The 25,590-nt window shown below is 43.2% G+C and overlaps 1 protein-coding gene across 1 annotated transcript in view; it reads left to right on the top strand.

The window, feature by feature from the left end:
- The window catches only part of CMTM8 (CKLF like MARVEL transmembrane domain containing 8), a 32,464-nt gene extending 7,088 nt beyond the window's left edge, over positions 1 to 25,376 (top strand). Inside the window, exons 2-4 of the mRNA XM_088521161.1 lie at positions 17,402 to 17,575; positions 22,482 to 22,598; positions 25,206 to 25,376. Coding sequence (XP_088377287.1) covers positions 17,402 to 17,575; positions 22,482 to 22,598; positions 25,206 to 25,289 — 375 coding nt within the window. The 3' untranslated portion in view covers positions 25,290 to 25,376. The remainder of the gene's footprint in view (positions 1 to 17,401; positions 17,576 to 22,481; positions 22,599 to 25,205) is intronic.
- Positions 25,377 to 25,590: the final 214 nt, after the last annotated feature.

Raw genomic sequence — 25,590 nt, 5'->3', positions numbered from 1 at the left:
CCATGTTAAGCACTGTGATGAAAACATAGTTTTTCATCAAAATTTGGCCACCAAAATTAGTAGGTATCCTTGACCTTCAGTTTTAGTTGCTGTTTTGTTACTTTTTTTTTCCCCTTCATTCCTTCAAGCCATCTTGCCCAGCAGCCCTGGGCAACTTGCTCGAGGTCTGCTGTGCAGGAACTTCACCTGGGCCACCCTTCTTCTTGAAACTTGCTGCAAATGAGTAACACAGGAGCAGCGACTCTTACCATGAGAATCTGGCAAAACAGGGTCTCCTGATCGGGAGTGTGAGACAAGGAAAGAGCTTTGCTCGGTATGAGACATCTGTCCTTAATGGTTTCATAAAGCTGTAGGTGGATAAAATTATGATAAAATACTGCAGTATTTGAAAATAGTATTACAAATACTTACAAAGTGATATGGGGGGTGTTAGTGAAAACTGACATGTTGGGTTCTTGCACTGCTAAGAGTGACTTTCTCTAAAGAAACGCTTTTGTCTGAGTTATTCATAAATGCCATAGGCGTATGGCAGACTGGACATCCTTGCTTTTTGTCAGATCTCCCACTGTCTTTTGATGATCTCAAAGAAAGATTTTAGGGAAAAAAGGGTTATTAAATATAAGAAATGAGGATAAAGGGAAAAGAAGGATCTCTGTTGGGGTCTCTGATTTATAGTGCGTAGCCTCGCTGTGTGCATAAGCATTATTCACAGGGCTACATGATAGAGTTACAACGACTATTTACTATTGTGGAGCGCCGGTTGACCTCCAGGATGAAAATATTTCTCCTTCCCTGTGGTGTTACTAAGGTCTAGTACAGTACAAATGGATACATTATTAATGGTCTTTTTTCCCCCCCCTTCTCCCAGAGCATAAGTGTTTGGCTAATGTTAAGCTCTGAATGCCAAATAAAATTTCTATGGGACAGAAAAAAAAAAGTCATCACTGAGAAAATACTGTATTTAGTTTTGAAAAAAAAAAGAAATAATAATTTTAAAAGCTGCAATACCAATTTCCAATTTTACAGCTTCAGGTTAACTCTTGAGTTAATGGGACTTGACTTTAAAATAGAGTGTGCAAGAAGAAACTAATGACCCTGAGGAAGAGAGATGGGCTCTCTTGTGGTGTGCTCATCTGTTTGAGTTATGACTTCCATTCTTGGAGAATTCAGTTCCTACGGTGAGGGGCTATGCTCTGAACACGTGCTTTTGAAGCAACTGCATCCTAACATTCTCCCTTAGAGCAGAAACCTAATTTTCCGTAAAGATAGGGAAAATCTGGGGTGCTTAAACCAGATTTAAGCACATGCCCTGAGGCTCTGGAGCGCTAATTAAACCATGAGCCTTGCAAAGGATGCAGTAGTGACAAACAACTTGTACTGTTACTACTCGCATCTTCTTCGCTCTGCTCAGTGTATTTAAAGAGGTTTTCCCCATTTGTCTTCTCAGTACAAAAAAAAGTAAGGGTAGGAATCTTAGCCACAAGAATAAGGTCTTCAAACCTACCCAAGTTGGGGATTTCTTCCTAGACTTTGGCAGTCATAAGACATGAGCAGACACTTGCACGAAGATCCTGCCCCCTCTCTTTGTGTGCTTAAGGGAGGGCTGTCTAGCAAATGTTTGTCTGAAGCAAGCAGGGCAAGATAACGGGCTGAAGGTGAGATGAGGACTCTTAGAAAGCATTTTACCAGGTCAGGTTAAAATTAAACAGAGTACACAGTAGTAAACGAGATGGAATTCTCTAAGCTTGGCTGTGTTCCGTTTCTCAGTTTCTTATTAGGCTAGATGATGGAATGTTAGCCTCCAAAAACCCAGTACGGCCTTAGTCTTTTTCACTTTAAAACTCGGTGTTTTCTATTGATTTTTATAAGAGTGCCTCTTCCAATTCAGGTCTCGTTTTAAATAAAAACTCTGGAGAAATGTATTTTAAAAGAACAGAAAATTTCTCTTTGCAGTGGCTACCATTCATGTAATGTTATGTAGAGAGTCTGTGCAGAACCAAGGATGCTGATCGGAAGTGCCAATAGAATCCGGACGGATTGGTGGGAATGAACTTGAACCGAGACCTAGGCTACACAAATGGCCTTGGTAGGAAGATAAAAAAGATAATTATAATGATAATTATAAGGAAGATATGGTTATAATGGATTGGCTTTTGATGCTGTTAAAGCCTGTTGCAGATTTCCCATACACTTGGGTCATCCCCAGCTTTCCGCAACAGAATTGCCAGGAACACGGAAGCGCACGTGGTAGCGCCGTGTGTGGGAGGCTCGTGGGCACTGCCGGGGAATCACGTTGTGTGTTGGCCCTTAGGAACCAGCAGCCTCTGTTTCCGACAGTGCTTTCCTGTTCTGTAGGAATGCTAGTTAGCCTTTGGGGAAGGATCCCTTGTTTCCTCTGTTGGCATGAGAAGAAAAGGTGTGCCCAGCTCGCCCCCTTTGTTTCTCTTTGCCAACTGCATAGCGTAGCCTGATAAAAGAGACCTCCTCCCTCCAGGCCTCCTTCTCTGAGTCCAATTAAATGGAGGTTAGAGGGGGCCCAGCTAATTAATTACTGTTGCTGTGTTGGACCTGCTGTGCTAAAACTGATGTAAGCAAAAATGAAAGGCACAGCTGAAATGTTTGTCACTCAGATCGCCGAGACGCTCCCGCAGAGCCCTGTCTTGTTGCTTATCCCTTTCAGTCTTTGGCTGGAGCAGAGCAGCTGGTGGAGACTGAAAGGGGAAGACGTGCAGAGCCGTTCCTCACGCGTGCCCTTCTATCACCCAAATGTCTAACTTACATGTTTCCCTCCAGCTCCCTGCAGTCACGTACCCTGCAGTACAAGCCACGCTCTGATTTCAGGATGAAACATTAATCGTTTTGTTACACCCGTATCCCTCACGCTGTCTCTACACCCTGGCTGCCAAAACAGCTCGGCGTGGCCGGCGCCGCTCCGAACACGCTGCAGAGCAGCAGCTGTTGGTGTCCTGCGGCTCCCTGCCCGCGTCCGGACGGCAGATGCTCACGCACGGCGCCCTCCTCTGCCTCCTCTGCGCAGAGAGCAGAGGGCAAAGCCTCTGGCCAGCGATGCCCCTCGGTAGCCACATTCCTTTCTGCTTTTGTGCTTCTCTTCGCTGAGACCTGTCATGCTGCCTGCGATCGGAAGGTGTGTTTTACATCTCTGTGTTTGCACAGCGTTTGTCACAGAAGGGTGAGTTTTTAAGCTGTGAGGCTAGAAAAATGTGAGTGTTTTTGATAAAGGAATAGCCGGTAGCTTGAAAAAACTTCTTTTTTTTTTTTAACTTGCAGAAGTAAAATACCACTTTTGCAGTCTCTTTTTAAAATACTGTCAAGGTTTCGTGTCCCTCTTCGATTTGAAAGAACTAATATAATGCTTAGGGGTGGGGGCAGACGTGAAATACCACTGGTTGCACAGAGGCTTTTAAACAAATACCTCAGTATCACTATTAAGGCTTATGGCCTTCGCCTACCAACTCGGTAGGAAAAAAGGAGCTTCCAAGTGGGAGGGAACTAGCTGAAATACTTAAAAACAATATTTTGGGGAAAAATGATGACAGCTGTTTATTTTATCTGTACTGCTGTAGTTCTAAAGAAGAAAGTACTGGGTAGAAAATGTGATCCAAATCTGCAAAAAAGAAGGGGGAAAGGTGAAAGTGGGAATGAACTAAGTAAATATGACTTAGCTGGTTGTATGTGTTGAGAATGGTATAATATAAATAACACTACAGAGAAAGGGACGTATTTTCAGAAAAAATTACTTCTGGGTGGGAACGGAGCCTGCTATTAGACTGGAGCATCCCCTCCAGCCTGTGAGCTGCCCATGAAGCGCAGGTCCCGAGCAGACAGCCCTCAGCAAAGCTAATTGCTGCATTTTTGGACTCGGCCACCTGCCTGTGCGGGTCCCAGCTGCTTCCCCTGACCGCGCAGTTGACCCAGTGACCTTCCCTGTTACCTTAAGCCACGAGGGCAGGCGACGCGGCCGCCCCAGAGGCCGCTGGCTTGCGAGCGCGCGCAGAGTCAGCGGGAGGGTGACAAGGGGCCTGCGCGCCGGGTGCCCGCTGTGCTCCCGTGCTGCTGACCAGGGGACGGCGCCCAACGCAGATGTTTAGGCCTGAGGCTGTGCCCTGGAACGGCCCCACACGGTCCCCTCGGCTGCCTGGCCTCCACAGGCCGGCGCGGGCTGGCGCGGAGCAGGATGCGGAGGAGGATGTGTGAGCAGTAACGCTCCCCTGGGGTGTGTAACAGCTTGAGAGGTGCCTCTTTTTCAGGAGCGGTTCATCTACTAATCCTTGGTAACACCGGTAGTTTGCAGCGCTTCCAAAATCTGGGACATGCTGGGGGAAGGTGGTATGGCTTGGTTTTTCCTTGATTGCAGATTTCTCCGTCTGGCACCGGAAAGCTGATTTCGTAGCCAGCCCTTGTGTTCTTTGTTTATACAAGACCCACTGAAGGAGGTGCAGAACGCTATACCCTGGCACGCACAGAGGCAGATACACCTAATTTATGGCTTTGGTTAGTTTGAATTTCAAGCGTCAGGTGTCCTGCTGAGCTCCTGGCTTTGTTTTCCCATGCTGTATGCACCACTCCCCTATTTACCACTGCCTGGCTGTGGGAAGGGCTCCAGGCTTGTGGATTTCTTTCTTCAGAGCTTTAAAAATAGGTTTAAAAGAGTTGCAGGGCACTGTAACAAGGACAGGTCCAAAAGCCTGATGGAGCCGTGATGTTTGTTCCCATGTTTACCCCATTAATTTTATTCCCTTGGCATTAATACATTCACTCGTCTAGAATGCTTTATTGTAAAGTTGCCTTGGCACTCAGAATTGCTTTCCAAGCATTAATGGCTGGAAACTCTATGAACGGAATGTGTGGAACTGCATGATTGCAAACGGATTTTAGACAAATTCAGACTAGAGCCAGGCTGTCAACAATATTAATTGACATTACAGCAGTTTATGTAGAGTCAAGGTGGATCCTTCTGTCATGTGCCACGTCTAAATCAGGACAGGAAATCTTCCTAAGAAGCCTATTGGAAGCCAAAATCTTTGGACCTTTGCTCAAGCGGCCAAAATGATCATTTCCAACTACAAAATCTGTGAATGCAAATGCTTCCAGAAAAGCATATGCAAATGTAAAATATTTATAGGCATGCTGTTCCTCTTTGTTGTTATGCAAAATATATTCATAGACGAAAACAAATTTACCAGAGAAGTAGGAAGACCTTTTTCAATGAGATATGCTTACCGTTTATAAACTGGTCTTCAAACCTTCAACGTTTACCTAAAAATCCGTGTAAAGGTTCCTGAGTTTGGACCTCTGTGTATTGGGCGAGAGCTAGAAATAGTCAACAGGTCCTTAAGCAGAGGTCAATAGGCACCTACAGAGGCAAACAGCAATAGGTCTGCATGCAGACCTATTTTTATATATTTTCTGCTTTCTGTTTTTAGGCAATGGGAATGGGATTAGAGGATTTGCTCATGCAGGGAGCAAACATTCTGTGTCATGAAACACTGACCTCTCTGTTGCTCTCCCGGAAACAAAAAGATATTTTCATTCCAAAAGTTTTGAGTGAACAATTAACTTTTTTGAAAGTAGATATGGCAGATATTGCCTTTGCCTTTCCATTGTATCATATGCAGCTTTATGACTTTTTATCAGAACTATCGGGACAAAATAAAAGCTATTCCCAGGGAAGTCATTCTTTTTCTATTGTAATGTAATAGCCAAGGTTCATGGAACAATAACGCGTGTCCGCTAAATGCGGGCATCTCTATTTGCATGGCCTGACAGGAAGCTGGAGATGTAAAAATAGCAACAAGGAGCCAGTGACGTTATTAATAAAGCAGCTGTATACAGCATTGTTCCCTTGAAGAACATAGATACCATTTAAACAAAGTGCAGTACATAAATAATCCCAGGTCATAATTCATATGTAACCATTGTTAGGACTTCTGTTATAAAAATAATTCTCCTTAGTAATATACAAACGATGGCAAAGCCATTTTCTTCGTGGGTGTGTGCACATGTGTGTTTCCAGATGTACATATACACCACATCTTAAAAATAACCTATACAGATCATTGCTGTTAATTAAGAAGCCAGTCTTAGGAACTGTGTCCCCTGGAATCTATTGGGGGAAGAAGGGAGGAAGGAAGATTGAGCACTGCAAAAGTTCATACCACGGAGAAGTCTGCAGATGGACAGAAGAAGCAAGATGCAGGTGAAGGAACATACGGGTAGCGCAAACCTCGCTTCCCTTGTATGAGTTTATTGAGACAGAAGAACCAGCCCTTCCTGCTATGGTGGTGGTCCATTAAGAAACAACAATAGGAGCAACCACAAGAGTAACAAAGAGCCACATAGGAAAAAACACATTCCGCTAGGTGCACATAACTCTGTAGCTTTCCAGGAGCAAAATTGACTTTGAAGCTTTTCCAGTTTAAGTAATAACATCGGGGAAAAAAAAAAAAAGTATTGACAGCTAACAGAATAATCACTCCTTTTTCTTCCTTAGTTTTCCATCTCAGGGGAATCATTTCCTCACAACGGGCTCTTCAAAAGTGCTAAAGAGAAGCATGTGTGTGTGCGCTGTAGAGGAGAACTCGCAGCCAGAGTAAAGAAGGGCTTTATCTCCAGGAACTTCCAGGTCTCTAGTGCTTGACCTGGAAGTCTTGGGCTCTCCTCGGGAAAGCTCCCTTGTCTTTGTGAACCACCACTAAAAAGCATGAAATGAGCACAAGCAAAGGGTAGTATGTTATGCTGGTCATCTTGTCCCTGGACCGTTCCCCTCCAAACTACCAAAAAACATAAACCAGAAATAAATGGGTGCACTCTTGAAACCCGCTCTGACTCAAGAAGAGATAGGAAATTCAGCACCCCTAGCAATTCTTATTAAATGTGAAGAGAGCAAATTTATCCTCTTGTCCAAATCTCAGTTTCCAATCTCAAAGTTAGAGTTCAAAATAAGTCTGCCAGAGTGGATTTCCTTTCTCTCTCTCTCTGTCTTTTTTTTTTTCTTTAAGTTTAGGCAGCGCCTAAGTAGAGGCAGCAGCCTTAAGTAGAGGCAGCGCAAGCACTTTTAACTTCTGCCCCCAAGTAGACAGGTGATGCTCCCTGGCAAGAGGAACTCTCAAACCTGACAGGCTTCTGCAATGCAGAGGTATCTTGCAATGGGAATCAGTGAAATCATGTGGCATTGTTTGGATTTGAGGTTAATACTCATGAAAATCAACTAAATGAATTACCACTGTGCCTCATGCACAGGTCGTGTGGGATGTAACTTTGCTTTTGTACTTTTATAGTACTTGACTGGGGACAGGATTAATTAAGGTCCGCAATTATGTTATTCCTTGGAGAAATCAGCTACAACTTTTACCCAGAGCTTCAAAATGCATTAGTGCTTGAATGTTAAATGCAAAAGCATTTAACCTTGTTGTTTCATCTGTCTTGATGATTTATAACCAGGATTTTAGAAAGAAGGAATGATTAGAATATGGAATATATTTGCTAGTTTCAAAAATCGAAGATGTTTGCACTGAATCTTCAAGTAATCTTCAATTTCTTGAAAAAGAAAAAAATAACACATTTAGAGGCTGCACGAAAGCAACCTTTAGGAAAATGTATATATATATATATATATATATATCTCATATATTGTGTGTTTGTGTGTGACTGTTTTGCTTTCAAGTTCAAACTTGAAAACAGCATGAAGTGAACATTCCCTTCCCAAGTAACATCGCTTTGTGTTTGGCTCTAATAATACTGTTTCTCTACATGTACCTCCCGGCGCCGCTGGAGAAGCCAAGCGCAGCGAGGATTCCGGGGAGTAGCTCCGGAACGCGCGCTGTTTGCCCGCAATATTTGCCTTAGCGGCGCCGCTTTGTCCCGCTCCGTCAAGAAAGCGCGGAGGTGGCGTCGGGTGCCTCCGAGGTCAGCGCCGTGCTGCAGGGCGAGAAGGTTTTCGGGTGGAAGTGGTGAGTGGAGGGGGCCGTCGTTTCCAACGGGGCCTCAAGGGTGCAGAAGGGAAAGGGAGCAGCGCCGCTCCTTTCGCTCATAGGGCGCTGACGGTCCCTGCGCAGGGAGCTCCGGTTTAGGGATTAAGGTGGGCGCTTCCCAGCTGCTTCCAGAGGGCTCAGTAAGAAGCAGCAGCACTTTTAAAGGAAGACCATTGGCCTTCCATGCCACCTTACACTACCCCGAGTTGATTTTTCCAATAAACCTGCCGCTGAAGAAGCCATGGAGAGCAATAACCTCTCTGAGGGCTGTACAGAAGCAGCTGATTGCAGATGGTCCTCACTGGGCTGGGAAGGACCCCCCTTACTGCACCCACGGGGAGAGGTGCTTTTGCTGAATAATTCCAGTCAGCTTCTTTGCTGTTAAGTGAGGTTATTCTTCATAATTCTGCTTTAGAAGTAAATGGTCAGTTGCTGTGCCATGCAGCAGCTCCATCCTGTTCTTTTAAGGCTTTTGTGGCTTCCAGTACTTTGTTGCCAGGATGTCCTGTGGTGTAAGGAAATTAAATTGCCTTAAGGAAGGCAATTAAAACTAGGCAAATGGTTGTTCTAATGGATTAGGTCAGTGGTCTCTTTAGGCCAGTAGTCTGTCTCTGATAATGCCTAATATTAAAAACTTAGGGAAAAGTGTAAAAGGGGAGCACATACATCCAGATTCTTCCCTGCTGTATTCTTCTGCCTTCCAACAAGCTGCACGTTCAGGAATATCCAGAGCTGAAGGCTGCTTCTTGGCTGTCACATGTTGGTAGGCAATAGCCATGAGTCTGTGTAATGTGCTAAAGCTATTATGTTTTTGGCTTCCATGACATCCTGTGGCAGTGAATTCTGTATTCTCATTATGTGTTGTTTTCTCTCCTTGCTTTTCCTTTTGTTAAATACCGTTCACTTCCTTATGTTTTTGAGCCTTCTGCCTGAGAGTTTGCTTGGATGCTTCGTGTATTGGGAGACCCAGTCTCTTTTTCCTTCTTTTTGCTGCCCATCGTTCTTTACACTTCTGGGCTTACTTGTCTTCAGTAGAAAATTGGAGTCATCTTGTTTCGAAATTTAAGTTTCTTTTCTCACAGGAGCTACTTTCAGTGCCATACTCAGTTCTACTGAGCCCTTTTAGCAATGTGATAGAGAGGTGAGCAGGACATACTCAGCACGAGGGTGATCCACTGCTTTATAAAGCTGTGTGCTGTGCTCCGTTTGGGGCAGTTCTTCATTCATTCATTCCTCTCTGAACAGTTTCTCATGTTCTGCCCTGACTTTTTTGTCCACATGGAACAAAATTCACAACCAAAGAGCAATTTTATTTCTTGTTTACCTTCTGAATATCCTCTGTCTCTAATCTCTAACTATTTTTGCCCAGACAAAATCTGAGAAAGTGTAAGTAGTAGTAACTCTAGCACTGCGTAAATATTTTACAGTTTTCATGCAGTTTTCTAGCAAACATATTTTGCTTTTCCAGTTTAATCTCGCTCTGTTTTATCTGTGTTACTGGCTTTATCTCCAGGCTCCCACATGCCACACGTGCTTCCCAGATGAGGCAGTGGATTTAGCGTTGGAAGACACTGCTGGGATGGACCCTACAGTTTCTTTACCATCTCCCAGCCCTGAATCAGCTCGCTGTCGATCACAGCTGTCGATCACACGAGCCAGAGCAGGGTATCACAGAAGAATTCTCCTTGCAGGAGTCAACAGGAGCACGCCCATGGTTTATTCATTTTAGCAGCTGGTAGATCGCTGCAGGTGACAGGAAACGGGGCTGGGCTGCTGCATTAGGGCTGTTAGCTGTACAGCTGGGCAGCACCGCAAATTCCCTCCGCTTCGCTCCCAACTCGTGCGTGGGGCGGCCCGGCCCCTGCTTTTTCCCATGAAGGTACTTTTGGATCCTTTCCCAAGGCACGAGGAGTGGCTTGTGGGAGGACTTGCCTGCTCTTTGGAGCTGTGGGAAAGGCGCTGGCACCCGTCAGCAGCTGAAGGACTGGGGCTGAACTCCCTATCAAATAAAGCTCTCAACCCAGAGATTGAACTGGCCTGAAGTTGAGCAATTGCAAACTTGGGGCAGGAAGTATTTCTGTGTGGGTTTTGTTTGGATTTGGACTAAAATCGGAAAAAAATGTCATTAACTCTGTAGCGCAGTTTACCTCTAAAGCGTATTTTGATGCTTGCTGCTTCCAGTAAGGTTCTATTTCTGATGAAAGCAACCCTAAAAAGAAAGTCTCTAAGGAGGAGCTCTCCGTTTAAGCAATGTTTAAATTTATTTCTAGCCCTGCTGTTTCACTTGCTGGTGCTGCCACAGAGCCTAGTGTACATCAGAAAGTTTAAAGGCTCATGGGAAGATTCAATATTGAAATTGGTTGCTTAAAAATTACATAGACAACTTATGGAATTTCTATGAAAGTAAATGAGAGGGAATTTTACACATTTTTGTTACTAATAAAAGTGGTTTTGAAGATGAGAGAGGCATAAGATCTGTAGCTGCTATGCAGTTTGTCAGTAACTGAGATTTGTAATGAATAAAAGATAACGTGCTCCTTTGGTACCTCCACTGTGACCGCTGGCATGTCTCTGTGACAAGCACTGCTGGGTTTTGAACTTGATTAGGAAGGCAAATCCCTGAAAAATACTAGCAAAAAACCTACCCTTTTTCGTCTGGTGTATGACCTGCCATAGCATACACAATTTAAAGGAATTTTGTTGTTGTTGTTTTGCTTTGTCTGTATGTAGAACTAAAACTCTCTCCTGCGGGACTGTCTCGCAAGAAGAGGGTCTGGGCAACTCCACTGAGGAGCTCTTGGAGAAAGAAATACCTCCATGAGCTGGTGCTGCTCAATGCTTATGGTGGAAAAATAATGTGCCATATTGCAGGTAATGAGAAGAAAGATGGTAGTGGTTGGCTGCTGTCAACTGTTTGTTGTATTTCATATTTTTTTTTTTAAAAAAAAGGTGTTAGAGGCTGGGAAAGAGTAGGCTGAGATGCAGCATGGCTCAGATTATTAAAGTGTGGGCTAACATGGTCCTGGAGATTTCAAAGATGCTTCAACAGGGATGTTCCCTCTCTAGAAACGGTAGCTGATAGAGACCTTTCTGAATGTGGTTGTCTTTACATCATTCCCTAGTTGTAATAGAAATTGGAATCCTTCCAGTTCTAAAAGTAGTTTTAAATTATGTTAACCAGCTTTTATCTAACTGCAAAACACACACAAAGAAGATTTTTGAGAATTAAACAAAGATAACTGCTAGACTGTAGTTTAGTCCAGGCTAATACTGTATTGATTCATCCAATATCTATAAGCTTTCAGCATACTTTTTTCTTAGGCTTTTTTTCCCTTCTATAGATATTCACAAATATATTTTTTCTAGCTAGTATTTCTTGAATAAAGCAAATAATCCATCCTTACTACGAGTGGTTTGTAGATAACCTGCATTTGATTTTGTTGTTACATGTGTAATGTCCGCTATGATGATGAAACTATTAACTACAGCTGTTTTGCAGAGACACTCTAATTTATTATAACATTTGTAAAAAGGTTTCCATGTAGGTGACTCAGCCAACTCCTTGGATATAGATCTGTTCTTCTGTGCAAGTCCTTTCGAATCTGTATTTTTGGTATCATATGCAAGCTGCCCCTGGATATTACAGCTGCTCTAAGAACTGGCTCCACACGTTTCTGTTTTTCCCCTCTCCAGCTTTCTCTCCCTAGCAGATAATTCTCGTAGGGGGAAATAAACCCACCTTCCTTTCACTGACCATCAAGACCACGTGCAGGCACATCCCTTGTGAACACTTTCCTACAGAAAGCAATGACTGTGCTCCCTCTCGTGGCAGAACATGAACTTGTTTTATACACATATGGATATATACATATATATTGAGTGTATATATATGTCACTGGATAAGACTAACAGCGTATGAGAGTCCAAACATTCTAATTAAAGAGATTACTTAAATGCTAAAAGAAAAGAAGTCGAAAATGAGCCAAACACACCTGCTGCTTAGTACAGGCTCAGGCTGCCCTGGGCTCAGCTTACAGGAAGAGCAGCAAGGGAATGCCCTCTTCCGCTCCTTTTTTCTTTTGTGCTACCCTTTTTCCCTCCTCTCTTCCTTCTTATATATTTTCATTCATGATAAAGGGTCCTGTGTTTTGGCATGTGATTCATAACATGAACTATTTGGAAGAATAATCATTAATCTTGGCAAATCCATACAAATGCCCATGGGACAGTAGAGTAGTCGGCATCAAGTAAGGGGATCCTGAACAGCGCGGGATCCTCAGGGATCCTTGCTTACCCTCCCTTAGTATTGGGAGAAAAGCCTCTCCAACCTTGCCTTCCCAGGGTCTTGGAAGTGAGCTGGTAAAGCAGGGAGCAGGCAGGAGCTCCCTGTCCACGGCAGATTTCCTGGGATGTTTTTGCATGTAGGGAATAGCCTAGGGAAGAGGAGGAGCTTGGGGCATTCATAGGCAGCTCGTGCTGTTGTGATTTAGCAGCGAAACGGTGATGTGCAATAATCTAGAATGGTCTCTCTTTCTGCTAGCAGTAAATCTTCAGCCTCGGGAAGGAGGCGTGGGATGTCTTGCTTCCCACGTGCCGGATTCGGCCCGTGTCCAGGTGCTGGATGCAGGAGACGGCTCTTCCCACAGACACGCAGCTCCTCGAGTCTCCTCCTGCCACCAGTTCTGTCTGTGCCAGCAGCAAGAGTGTGTAAATCCTGCAATACTTACATACTTATGGGGAAGTGGAATGGGCCTAGGAAGCATCTCCAGCACCAAGACAATGGAAAGCTTCAGGCAGACATGCCAGGGAGTTTTTATTTCATGAAATTAGATGAGCCTTGGGTTTTTCCTGACAGTTCTGCCACAGTGAGACTTTTTTTCTCCCCTTTGGAAAGGATGCATGAACATTTTTGACTATACACCCAAGCTAAGCAGTCAAGATGAATGCTGCAGAATTTGTAACATTGTTGGGGAGGAGTGGCCGAATCCATCACGGGCTTTTTTAATATAGTTTGCAGGTACAAATTCAGTCCTACAAGTTTGAAACTGCTTGAAAAAGCAAAATTGAACATGGGTTCAGGCTCGTGCCAGCTTTCCAGCCTGCTGACCAGCAGCACAAGACAAGCTGTGTCTCTCATCTGCTATGCAGCAAACCTGTATTTATTTTTTAATGTCTAAACAGTTCAATACTTTGGAAGTTCTCAGTGCTGCAGAAAAAAAAATATGGCACTTCTTTAAGTGTTTGAATATGCAATTAAGCATCTCATTTGAAACTTGCACACTCAATAGTATTGGACTTTGCTACAGAGTTATTTCCTCTTTATGGTATCTGCCAACTGCTGAAGTATGCATTAGTGCACTTGGCATGTTAATGCAGCCTATAATGGAGGCACCTGATCCAGCCGCAGCCAAGTGATCACAATATAGATGTCCGAGGTGAAATCATAGACTGCAATAAATATAGGAAAACTGCTTCTCTTTAGTGATGAGTGAAACCCCAGCTCCCATCTGACTTGAAAAACGGGGCCTAATTGCTAAAGCCATTACAGGCTTCTGATCCCACATCCCCTCTTCAGCCACCACATGAATTGTTTCCTTTTCTTTTCTTCCTGATTTTTTTCCCTTTTTTCAGAATCATTTGTGATAAGATCATACTATATTCCTATAATTCAAAATAAGGGTATTCCATAGCTTGACTTGCTCATAAATTAAAGTCAAATCCGTCGCCAGACCCTCCCAGTTCCCGGGAGCGGAGCTGTGCCCTGGCCTCCCGGCTCCGGTGAGTTAGTGAAGCCAGGGCAGTGCTGCCCCTGCTTCCTGAACGGCTGCGGGGGCTGCACGGGTGTTTTGAGTGATGCCCTTTGCTTTTGGGGATCTTTTATTTGCCAGATTCTGCATTTCTGCTCTAGCAGATACGTAAGGGACGTCCAGCTTGTGCCCATCTGTAGGACAGCCATGGTATTAGGAGACTGGCCCTTAATGGTGCCGAAGCTACCACAGGATTTAACATGATGAGAAAACAAGCTATTAATGAAAGACTTGACTAGATGTCTGTGTTGCTTCAGCTCCCTATGTATTTTGTAGATGCTGACAGCCCCGTGAACTTTAAACCAATTTGTTGCCTGTGTTTACATATGCGATGGAACGATTTGCCGTATCACTTAGCTACGCGCAGGATGAATAGCTGACTGTGAGCTGGTCTGACCTTTTCAGCTCTAATCAGGAAAACTGAAATATTATTTCAGCCTGTCAGCTCCAGTAATATGCAGTAGGAATATCTGGATCTAACCGAAAATGTCAAACACACTCTAATATGCAACCCGTCAGAGTTAAGATGTATATGAACCAAGAACTACTTAAGAATATAAATCTGAAATATCTGCGAGGCATCTCACTTGCTTAGATAAAATGTTCGGCCACTCATGGGGCCCTGCTAAAAGCATGTGTTGAGAAGAAATCTTTGGATACATGCAAGATGTAGAGCCATTTAAATGTTAAAATGTATGTGATCTCAAAAGAGGAGAGACAATACCAGTTTACTCCTGGAAGAACGATGAGTGATGAGTACACTAGTGCTCTAGTTAATGGCTGGCCAGCTACATTTTGTGATTGCCTGCGATTAATGATTGTGTAAATTCAAAAATTTTCAGGCTTATTTTTAGAACTTGCTTCTTGTGAATTTTTTGCTTTTTCTAGAAGCAATCATTTGCACAAGCTGAGTTGTCACTATCCCTCTTATTTATGTTGAATTCGGAATTAAGCATTTTTCATACGCTTGTACTTCTCATGAAAAAGAGTTATGTCTGTTCCTAAAAGCTCTCCAGAAACCAGCACCATTGTTAGTAGGTTATACTGCTTAAGGAGATACTCTCTTTAGTTTCTTTGTCTCATCTTCAGAATTTCTGTCCTCATTTTTTGCTAGATACACAGATGAACATTAAATCTGTCTTTCATAATTGTTTATTGAACATGAGACCAATTATCCATTGATATAATTTGTGGATGAGCACCATGAAAAACACCTTTGTGTCCCAAGAAAATAGTATTTTGTTAGCTAAACAGCATATCAGGATTGTTCAATCTTAATGTGTTTGTTACACCAAAACGGGCTTGTAGTTCTTAATCTATCATGGGTAGTTTGTGGATTTGAGGCATTAGTAACAGAACTATGACTATTAGTAAAATGATATGGGAATTAGATTATAGTGAACTGTCTGCAGCTTCACTGATCTAGTAACTTTTAATAAAAGAGAGGATATTTTAAGCTACCCACCTAATGCTATTGGAGCTGTTCTTGTAAGGCAATGCTGCCCTCCCCTGGCACGCTGAGGAGGGAAGGAAGGAACCGTTATCCCCATCAGAACACGCTCCAGGGCTTCCTATTAAAGAGAGGCAGTGAAAAATACCCGTAGAAGATCTTAAAGTCCTTCCTCTCTTAAAAGACAAAAGAAGTGGGCTGTATATTTGTGCTGTGCTTTCAGGTATGTGTGGTGCCTGTGTGGATGGGTGTATAAATCCTACATAGGAGTGCACTGTGAAGACACAAGAGGACAGCCGTAGGACCCGGTGTAGTTTGGGTGGCAGGTTGGGAGACAGACTGAAGACACAGTAGAGAGGAACCATCGAGCTCCTGAAAGTCAGCAGGAGTATGGACGTTCCCAGTTACGATAACTTTTTGTTTAATAATTTAGTTTTAACGTTAAACGTAGTGGTTAGAGATTTAACATTAATGATTACACACTCAGTTCTGCACAAGCAAAGTAAATGGGGTTATGGTCAAGAACCTGCCTATTTGGAACTAACAAGTGAGCTCTCGTGCAAATGAAGCTATAGCAGAACTGTCCTCATCTCTCCAGGGTTATTGGTGGCAAAAATGCCACCTTAGGCTCAGGAAGTCCTTCCATGGTAGATTCCTGAAAGCTAAGGAAGTATATCAAAGAAATATTGCTTTTGAGTGCTCTGTTCTTACATATTTCTTTAAACATCTGCTATCAGCCAGTGCTGAAGACAGGATATTGGGGTAGGTGGTCCTTTAGTCTACCTTGGTATGGCTGGACTCTATTAAATATGCGTGTTGCTACTTTTTATTTTTGCCTTTCTTCTGTGTCTCACCGTTAGGGAAGTTCATCATAGTCCGGGTAGCAGAAAGAGATGAGCCTTCTTTCAAATATAAGAATTTTAGCTCCAGAATCTGACTGCATTCAGCCTTCTTTTCCTTTTTTCTTTTTTTTTTTCTTTTTTAATCTTTTTAATAGCATGAAATATAAAATATCCCTGTCTTTCTAACTGGGATTTTATAATTGTTGGACAACTTGCAAAACAGGCTTTTCTCCCCTTGGCACATGACTTGGCTGCTGTGTTGTTTGCTCTGCACCCTTCTAAATGCATTGGAGATTGGTGAAACACTAGACAAAACTGCAGAGAGTACATTAAAATCTCAGGCTGATGGATTTTATTCATATCCCACATGTGAACAGATTGCCAAACCCAGGATCAGGAGGGAATATTTTTCCCCACATTGGTCTGCTAGGATTTGCTTGAGGGCTTTGCTTAAGTGTGGGCTCCCAACCTGCCCGCAGCGCGTTACAGTTATGGCCAGTGGTATTCTGCTGCTCATCTTATGTTTATTATAAGGTTCTGGGGGCAGTTTTATGCCTATGGTGCCTGTCAGTCCACAGCGTGGGTGTTTTGTGGACTGTTTTCAACCTAATTGCTCAGGCACCTATGACTGCGGCAGATGGGACCTGAAGATCCCCGTTGTTCTTTCCAGGCTCATGTTTCCCAAATGACTCTACTGACTGGAAAATATCAGTAGTTACCTTCATGGATGCAACCTGGCTTGTATTCAAGCATGAATCCCTGTGATGTTTTCTCCCGGTTGCTTTTTATGTTGCTTATTGCACTCATTTCAAGAGCCAAACCACTGCAGATTTAGTTCCTTAGCTGTTAAAGGGGAGCTAAATCAACACTCAGACACATAATTTTGTCTTTCCCTTTGTGACATTCTGCCATAGCCAGAAGTTTAATATTTTCTTCCTTTCTGTTGGCTTAGTGTTCTGTCAGCACGGCGTCGCAAAGCGGCTCATCAAACCGTTGTGTGACGGGCACTGCCTGCACGAGGTCAGGGAGCACGTTTGTGTGGCTGGAGTAAAGAGGAGGCTGGGATTACTCTGCTGATTTATGGCAGCCTAAGTTGCTGTGGAATTGCAGTCTCTCTTTAAAGCAATATTGGCTTGTCTTTTGTTTCATGCTTGTGGTTGTTCCCTGCAGTAGCAGGTTGCCGTCTTCTGCGGTGTGCATCGTCCCTCCAAAACCCCTATAAAAGCCCCTAAATGATGCCATTCTTTGACCTAGAATGAAAATACAAGGTCTAAAACTAAATAACAATTATCTTCTCTGTAACTCTCGCAGGTTTTAGGGCTGCTGGTGTGGACCCTGATTGCTGGAACAGAATACTTCCTATACCCAGCCTTTGGCTGGGTGATGTTTGTAGCTGTCTTCTACTGGGTTCTCACCGTCTTCTTCCTGATCATCTACATGACAATGACCTACACCAGGATCCCCCAAGTGCCATGGACCACGGTGGTAAATACACCTAGTTTTTGTTGTTGCTACACTTTTGAGGGTTTGCTGGGTGCTGAAGATAGTGATGTATTCTACAGCTGTACTTCATCCACTATCCTAGTGGCTTTTCCCTAATGAGTGTGTCGCTGCATACCTCCAGTTTTTGGCCTCTTTACTATCCAAATGCTTTTTAAAATATTTTTTGGGGTGTTCTACCATTGCATTCATTGGTTGATCAAGTGACTTTATTTTTAATAATATGCATGTGCCCCATTTTTTTTCTTTTCTTTTTCCTCCTTGTAGTGATTATATTCCATGAAGAATTTTGAATCTGTAGCTGCTTGCGAGCGAACAGATTTGGCCCTTTGGTTTAAACAGTAGAAATCCCTATTTGACTCAACACCGTGACCTGGAAGTGAGACTCTATACCTCAAACATGAGTTGTCTTCTGCTAGGGCAAAAGAAAAGGTCGTTCAGAGGTAGCATCTGTAGGTGTCCTGTTAAAATGCTGCTGCAGATTCCATATATATGTCATATATATGTAAAATACCTCCCTTCGATATTAGCTCAAGACTTAATTAAAACTAGATAAATAACTAATTTAATTATCAAAAAAAAAATCATGGGCACCTGAAATTCAGCTCCAAGTTTTGTGGTTTGAGTAATTTCTGCTAGTAATACCTCCCAACAGTACTTTGCTTACACAGTTGTTGTAGCTGGTGCTATTTTTAGGGAAATAAATCCTAAAAATCACCGTCATCTCAACAACACCCGTTTGTGACCCATCCAAGAATTACTATAAATGTGGCTTTGCACGTGTCTGATATAGTGAGATACTGCTTTTAATTTGTTAGCTAAAGATTATTACCCAGAAGTTTGTTCTGATAAAATATATTTGACTTCTGTGTGTGAACAGCTGATTATCAGCTATGCTGTGTATGTGATTGAAATTGGGAGTGCTGCTTTTTTTTTTTTTTTGGCTTCCCAACCTTTGCTGTGACAAATCATCAGCTATAGCAATTACTAATAAGAACAACCAGGATTATGTTCAGATAGTGTCTCTGTTTTCAAGTTTCATGACCAGCAACTACCATTAAGGCTATAACACTGTTACAGAGATGTTGGATTATTTCAATTACAGAAGTAATGTATCTGGCTACATTTAGAGGTTTTAATGGTCTTTCTGTTTTCATTGCATTTGATGTAAATAAAGTACATTCAAAGAGAAAACATTTTTGCATCCATTTGGATCCAGTTTTGGTCATTACCCCTCTTTTATTAATTTAACAATATTATCGGGCAACAGCTGCACGTAAATGAGTTGTCTATGTGGTAGACAAACTGGAATATTTAATATGTTTCTACTTGCTATTGAGTGTACTTCTTGCTCTGAGTTACAAAAGTATCACAGATAAGATCTCATAAACGTGGGTCTAAAAGGCAGTTTCCCTGTATACGACAAGATGTTTTGAAGAGAAAATAAATGCAAAGCAAAACAAAGATGCTCACATTCCAGCTTGTTTTGCCCCAAGGAACTGGAAGAGCTGTTGGGAGCAGCCTGCGGGTTGGCCAAGAGGAGCGCGGGCTCTGCTTTCAGGGAGAGGTTGCTGCTGTCTCCGTGCTCGCGGGCCTGACGCACACCTTGCGAGTCAGCGGCCTTACCCTGCCCTCCCTGCCGTCCTCCAGGCTATCCAGAGTTTCACTCTCCACTAGTTGCTGCTCGGCCTCCTAACATGGTGGTTCAACCTGTACGGGTTGTATGCAGTATCCAAAATCCAAAGTTTTGGGCTTCTCTGTCCTAAATCCCCCTTCTTCTTTTTTTTTTTTTTTTCAGTTTAAGCACATTACGAGATTGGTTAAGACACAGTTACTTTACTGCAAATTAACCCAAAGGATGTTTTCCAAAACTGGCTGTCCTTAACAGTGCAAATTCTTTGCTAAAACAATCAGTGGAAGCTTTTAAAATCTGGAAAATTTGAATTTAAGGAGCAGATGGTAATTTAGCATGAACCATTCGGTTTGAGTAATATATTGGCAGTAAAGGTCCAATCAGCTTGCACTGCACTCCATCTTCCCCAACACTGTTATTTCCCAAAGCAGCACTTTTCGAAAATTATGTTCTTTTTCTCTTTTCTACATGACAAGACATTGCAGGGATTTGTAGCTTTCCAGGGTAAATGAGTCTTTTTGGAATGGGAAATTTAAAAATAACAACAACAAATACTCCAGGCTATTAAATTTAAGGATTTGGAAATCATTGCTTTACAGAAGTTCTCCTGAGTCTGCCAACTGCTGGCATCCTGTCTGAAAATTTATGTTTTCATAGTTTATTACTGTACTGCCCAGCTAAGGCAAAGAGAGGCGAGATTTGTAAGTAGAGATAATACTTTTTATTAAGATCAACTGATGTAGGTGAGATAAAAACACTAACATAAGTATATCAGTTGAATCTCAAATCCCAGACCCTGGGCTTCATCTGAATGGCAAGGGGATGCCCACAGCGCTCTGTGTAAACTTGGGTAAAAATGGCTTTTTTTTCCAAATATCCTGAAATTACAAGGACTTAGGAACTACAGGAGGCTGTGAGTGTCCCCCCCAGCATGCTTTGATTTTGATCAGACATCTCATAGTCTCCTTCTTCGGCTTTTCCCTGTGCACCTTCCACAAGAAGCATTTGGGACAGGCGGGGCAGCCCGCTCTCCATGTGCCCTTGGAGGCCTTGCCCTCAGCCTGAGGCTCCGTGGATGGCAGCAGACGGTGGCTGCGAGTACAGCTGGTTTGTACAGCAAGTTCTCCTGTGGCCTCCAGTTGTTATCAGATGGATTTGCTCCTGACACGTGGAAGAGAGAGGCTCCAGGGCCCCACAGGCAAGAGCTGCTCTTGCAGGCATGGCTGTGAGCTCCTGAGGTACCTGCGAGAGGCAAGTGAAACGAGGACATCAGCTGCCCAAGAGGTTGCCAACCTTTCCAGTTTTGTGTCTGTGGTTGTCATCTTGCCTCCCAAGGACAGCGTGGTCCCATGAGTCCACTCTCATCTCCCAGGCCCAGGACTCTATCAAGCAAAGGAGTGGCTAGAGCCCCAGGAAGAGGTTTTGTGCTCCATTTTGCCTGGAAAAACCAGGCACACGATGAGAGGCCCCAGTTTATTGAAGGTGTTCTCATGGCACTGCTGCTGCCGTCTCTCCCTTGCAGTGAGATGTCCACGCTTGGGTACTGCAGTGACACTCGAAAATGCCACAAGGATGAACAGCAAGAAGGCATTTTGCACGTGAAGTCTCATGTGGGCAGTGGTGGCTGGGGAGCGCCACGTTAGCAGCGGAAAGCCCAGCGTGGTGCTCCCTGGAGGAGCATGCCGGGCACCAAGCACGCCTTTGGGGAATGGTTTCCCATTCCTCCCGTGAGGAAAGGGTTTCCCATGACTGCATGTGGTGTGGGAACGGATCGCTGTGGGCTGGAATCAATCTGATCCGAAGCAAAGTCTACTTGAACCAAGTGTCCTGGAGATGGATATGAGGAGCTTCCACACCAGCCACTTGCAGTGCTGATTCCCAGTGTCTTGCGCAGGCGGAATGCTGACGTGGATACAGCTGCTGTCGCTGCTTCCCAAACTTCTCTTCTTGAGCTGCAACTCTTCTTTTACATTCTGGCAGAGGTGGTGACTGGTGACTGCAGGAATGAATACTTGAGGTATACTCCTAGCATCCCCTGGTCACACCGTGCAAGCTAATTAAAGTTGGAGCTGCATCAGCCGGGCTGCATTTGGAAGCAACTGGGACAACATGGCCATGGGCTGTGATACTTGTATGATGCTCTGGAGTGCAGGGAGTAGATTACATACAAGAGTAGGAACTGTCTTGAATTGATAGGTACCGGTTTGTGCAATTGCAAATGTGTGCAAAATCTGTCACAGGTATTCCACTTAGTGCAGCAGTATTTTAAAATGGTATTTTATGCCCAAATTCAAATGTTTTGGACAAGTAGCAAGGTAGACTTTTTTTTAAATAATTACACCTCCTGTGGTCATGATCTTGAAGTAGCAAGTAGCTAAATTGCAAAGGATTAAAATTGTTTAGTTTTAAAAAAGAAAGTGGTGCCTTTTTGTCTGTCTTACCTCCTGTCCGACCTGCCTGCTTCCTTCCTTTCCTATTCTGTCTTGCATGCAAAACCAGAAAAAAAACACTCCTGTAGTGCTCTTGTAGTAACACTTTGTAGTGTTTTGGGGAATCAATGTCTTCTCCTTTGTTTCTGTCTTAGCAATGAACGTGGGTATCCTGAGATGTGAGTGCTGCTAAAAAGTGAATATCTAAAAATGCAACATCTGCCATGCGTCTTTTCACAACCCATGTAATCCATTCACATCATTTTCCTGGCTTTTATCTGTTTCTTTCTCCTCTCAGAAATGATGGAAAGGAAAGGTCCTAGATGATGGAAGAATACTGACTGAAAATGTGACCCACTCTTCTTCAAAAATAGAGATGAGGCTTTGCAAGCTTTTTAACAGCGATCTGTGTGCACAGCTCTTCTGCTCCAGCAGTGTAACATTGTAGAGATTAGGAAGATAATCAAATTGCAGTTTGTTTTGTTTCTTTTTTTATATATATAATATCTCATTGTGAAACGTTTTGCTCATGATAAGCAAGCTTTGTCCTCATTTTCACTTTTGGAAAACCACAGTGCACAGGCTTTTACACTCTGCTGGGTTCACTGTCATGAAGAGAGCAGAGTTTGTTCAAAAGGTGCTTTAATGCACATCAGTGTTAAAATAAGCAGTTCAATTTAAATTTTATAGATCACGAGTAGAAAGATAATTAAGAATCACATTCTGTGTGCACATTATATTTCAGGGGTCGGTTTTGTCATGTTGCAATATAAAATGGCATCAGAGGTATTTGCACACGAATTGATTGTTTTCTTTTGCTTTGTGGCAGGGTCTGTGTTTTAATGGGAGTGCCTTCATTTTGTACCTCATTGCTGCCATTGTAGATGCATCGTCAGTCACCAAGGACCTGGACAGTCACAATTACAACAGCTGGGCAGCTTCTTCCGTGAGTTCATTTTCTGTTTAAATGGGTTCTAGATCTAATAAAGGTATGTCAAAAGAAGGCTCTCTGGAGGTGAGGATTGAAGTGCACGTGTCCTGGGTTTGAAAACATACCGGCTGATGCAGAAGCTCATGTCTAGCTCATGTCAAGTCTACAAATAGCTGTAACTTAGCTCATAGTTTTTGGAGGAAACTAGTAAGTCTGAGTACCTTCAGCCACACACGGCAGCAGCAGCAGAGGAGGCTTGTAATGTTTTCAAGGTAATGAGGAGGTAAAGAGGCAATGTTTTCAAGATGGTCCTGCTTTCCTCTCCCCTGTCCTCATGTATTGCAGAGGTCATAGCCAGGGCATCAGAGTTAACAAATTGAGTGAGCACTGAATCACTTCAGTGCACTTAAGTAACTCCAAAGCAGCATAAACTGCTTCAGCTGACTTCCTGCTGAAGCTGACAAGGTGCATTCACCGTTTTGGGAACGGAGGCGTGCACACAGCTCTATCGGGCAGCTCCTGAAGGGGGGCTGCTCTTTCTGCAACCGTCTTCTGTTCCCTCCGTCACCCCCAATAACCTTTTCTCTGGGTCGGCTGGGTAACGATGATGCAACGTCCAAGTGTTTTAAAGTGGATGCAAATCGTTAATTAGTGTGACATTACTGCCTTCCTACCTAAATTTTGAGACTCAAGACAACAAGTTAATGTGGGGAAAAAAACAACAACACATTTTTAAAAAGCTTCATCACTTCCTGAATTGGTGAAGACCTTTTCTAGATAGTTAGGACAACTCTTTGCTTATTGCAGCACTGTTCAAATTCATTTAATAGATTAAGTCTGAATAACAGCTACTTTGTTGCCTGTTAGTGCATTTGCAGTTGTCCCCTTCGGCCTGTTCACAAGTCCTGCCTTTTGTCTGCAGCTTATTTTGTATAGTGATGAACACAGAGACTTGAGCACCTGCTCTATTTTGGTCTTGGGAGTTGGATAACTGCATCCCTGTTGCTTCTGTGGCGTTCCAGGTTTTCTCCTTATGGCACTTCACAACTACGGAGCGATTACTCAGCGAGTGCTGCTGACAGGAGCTTGTTTGGTGCTAGATACTTCCTCACTGATTCAGATTTTATGCAAAGTGCAGGAAGGCTCAATATCTCCTGGGATGTTTGGAAACTCTTTTAATACCTTCTAATATTATTCATCTAACATGCTGTCTGCATAAACTCTATTAATTGTAGATTCTTGCTGTCTCGATCCATTATGGACTTTTATATGGGTTTGTGAGAATTTAGTGAATTATTTATCCCCCAAAAAGCTTTCTCTGGTGGAAAAAAATAGAGCTTTATTTCATAAGAAACAAAATAGGAATGCTGCGTTTTCCTAGTCATTTTACATAACCATCTACCATTTCTGCTGCTACAGACCAAGGTTCACCAAGAATCCTCTACTGGAGGATTTAGATTTACTGCCTATGTACATGCACAGTAGTGCCTTACTGTCACCTGAAGCATTTATCCAGAGATGTTGTTAGAAGCAGAGAAGAATTTAGGCTATAATGGACCTACAAAGATTGTCTGGTCTGATCCCTTGCTTGAAGGAGGGCTAACACATTGCTCAGGGCTTCCAGTTTCCGGTTGAGTTTTGAGTTTTTCCAAGGATGGATATTGGCACAGCCTCTTGTGCCATCCCTGCTCACCTTCGAGAAAAGTAGTGCTAACCCTGTGCAAGGTTCAGCTTTATTTGGTTCAGCTACCTGCACAGAACATTATGGCCTTACCATAAGTTGTCTGTTTTGAAGAAGCTGCAGTGCTTAACAGGAACCCTACTGTTGGCACCAAGCTGGACTCGATCAGTACAGCTGAATGAGTTCCCAGCTGCTCTGTTGTCTCCGTGTGCCTATGCTGCAAGGACTGTTAGAAGCCACAGCATGTAGTTTTATATATCTATAGTTTTATAGATACAGTTTTTACAGTCTTTAAATGGAAAATGAACCAAGAAGGCTTGTTCTGCAATCAATTTCTAACAAAAAGGTAGTAACTCAACTTGCTGGCAGCCACTAGTATTTGCACTGAGGAAAACCAGCATTCGGGCCCACGGAAATCAGTCCAGGCTGACGGGGCAGGTTTGCGCTGAGCCAGTTTGCCGCTGTTCAAGCACATGTTTAGACCTGCATTTTGAACCCAAGTTTTCCCTGTAAACAGCCTGTTTGGATGCAAAGTGTGATAAACCGAGGGTACAGGTGGGTTTCCAGCAGTCCCTGGAGCAGGGCAGCAGTGTTGGCGTGAGCCCTCGCTGACCCCGGGCTATGCCCTGCTCTTCACCAGCACGGGATGTGCCAGGCAGCAAGTGGCACCTCGGCTGCAAGATCTGCACCGAGGCAGCGAGATGTGGAGAGGAGGAATCGAGATATAGGCCCTGTTTTGGCTGCTTCTAGGCACATGCTTCTATGGATATGTAAGCCTGGTCACACAATGTTGAGTGTGATGCCACACAAGCACTAGGAGGAAAGAGACTGCCCATTCAGTTTGCCATTTCTCCTCTTCACAAACTCCATTATTATTCATAGAGATGAGGATGTTCTAAAATATATTTTCTAATATTTCATTGTTTTTTTTCTTTCTGCAGTTCTTTGCCTTCCTGGTTACCTCCTGCTACGCTGGGAATACCTATTTTAGCTTTATATCTTGGCGATCACGAACTTTGCAGTAAATATTTACCTACAGTGTGCTTTGTATTCTAAAATACCTTGAGGATTGTGCTCATGATGGAAGTCTGGAAGAGGGGTGAGGTCTTTTGGGATATTTCTATTAAAACTGACATAATGTATTTTAAGCTTAAAGTGAGTATTTATAATACAACATCGCCTTTAGTGACAGCTAACATAGTCTTTGTATTGTATCATAAAGTTTCATACTGTTCCTTTTGAAATTAACATGGTATTTTTCTAGACATTGTATAGATATTATGACTAAACCTTTAATAAATCTTACTTGGATGATGTGCCAATTTT

This window comes from Tinamus guttatus, unplaced genomic scaffold (assembly GCF_059628265.1).
Source record: "Tinamus guttatus ecotype Peru unplaced genomic scaffold, ASM5962826v1 Tinamus_guttatus_pri_ptg000115l, whole genome shotgun sequence".
Taxonomy (NCBI): domain Eukaryota; kingdom Metazoa; phylum Chordata; class Aves; order Tinamiformes; family Tinamidae; genus Tinamus; species Tinamus guttatus.
This window is presented reverse-complemented; position numbering and strand designations above follow the sequence as displayed.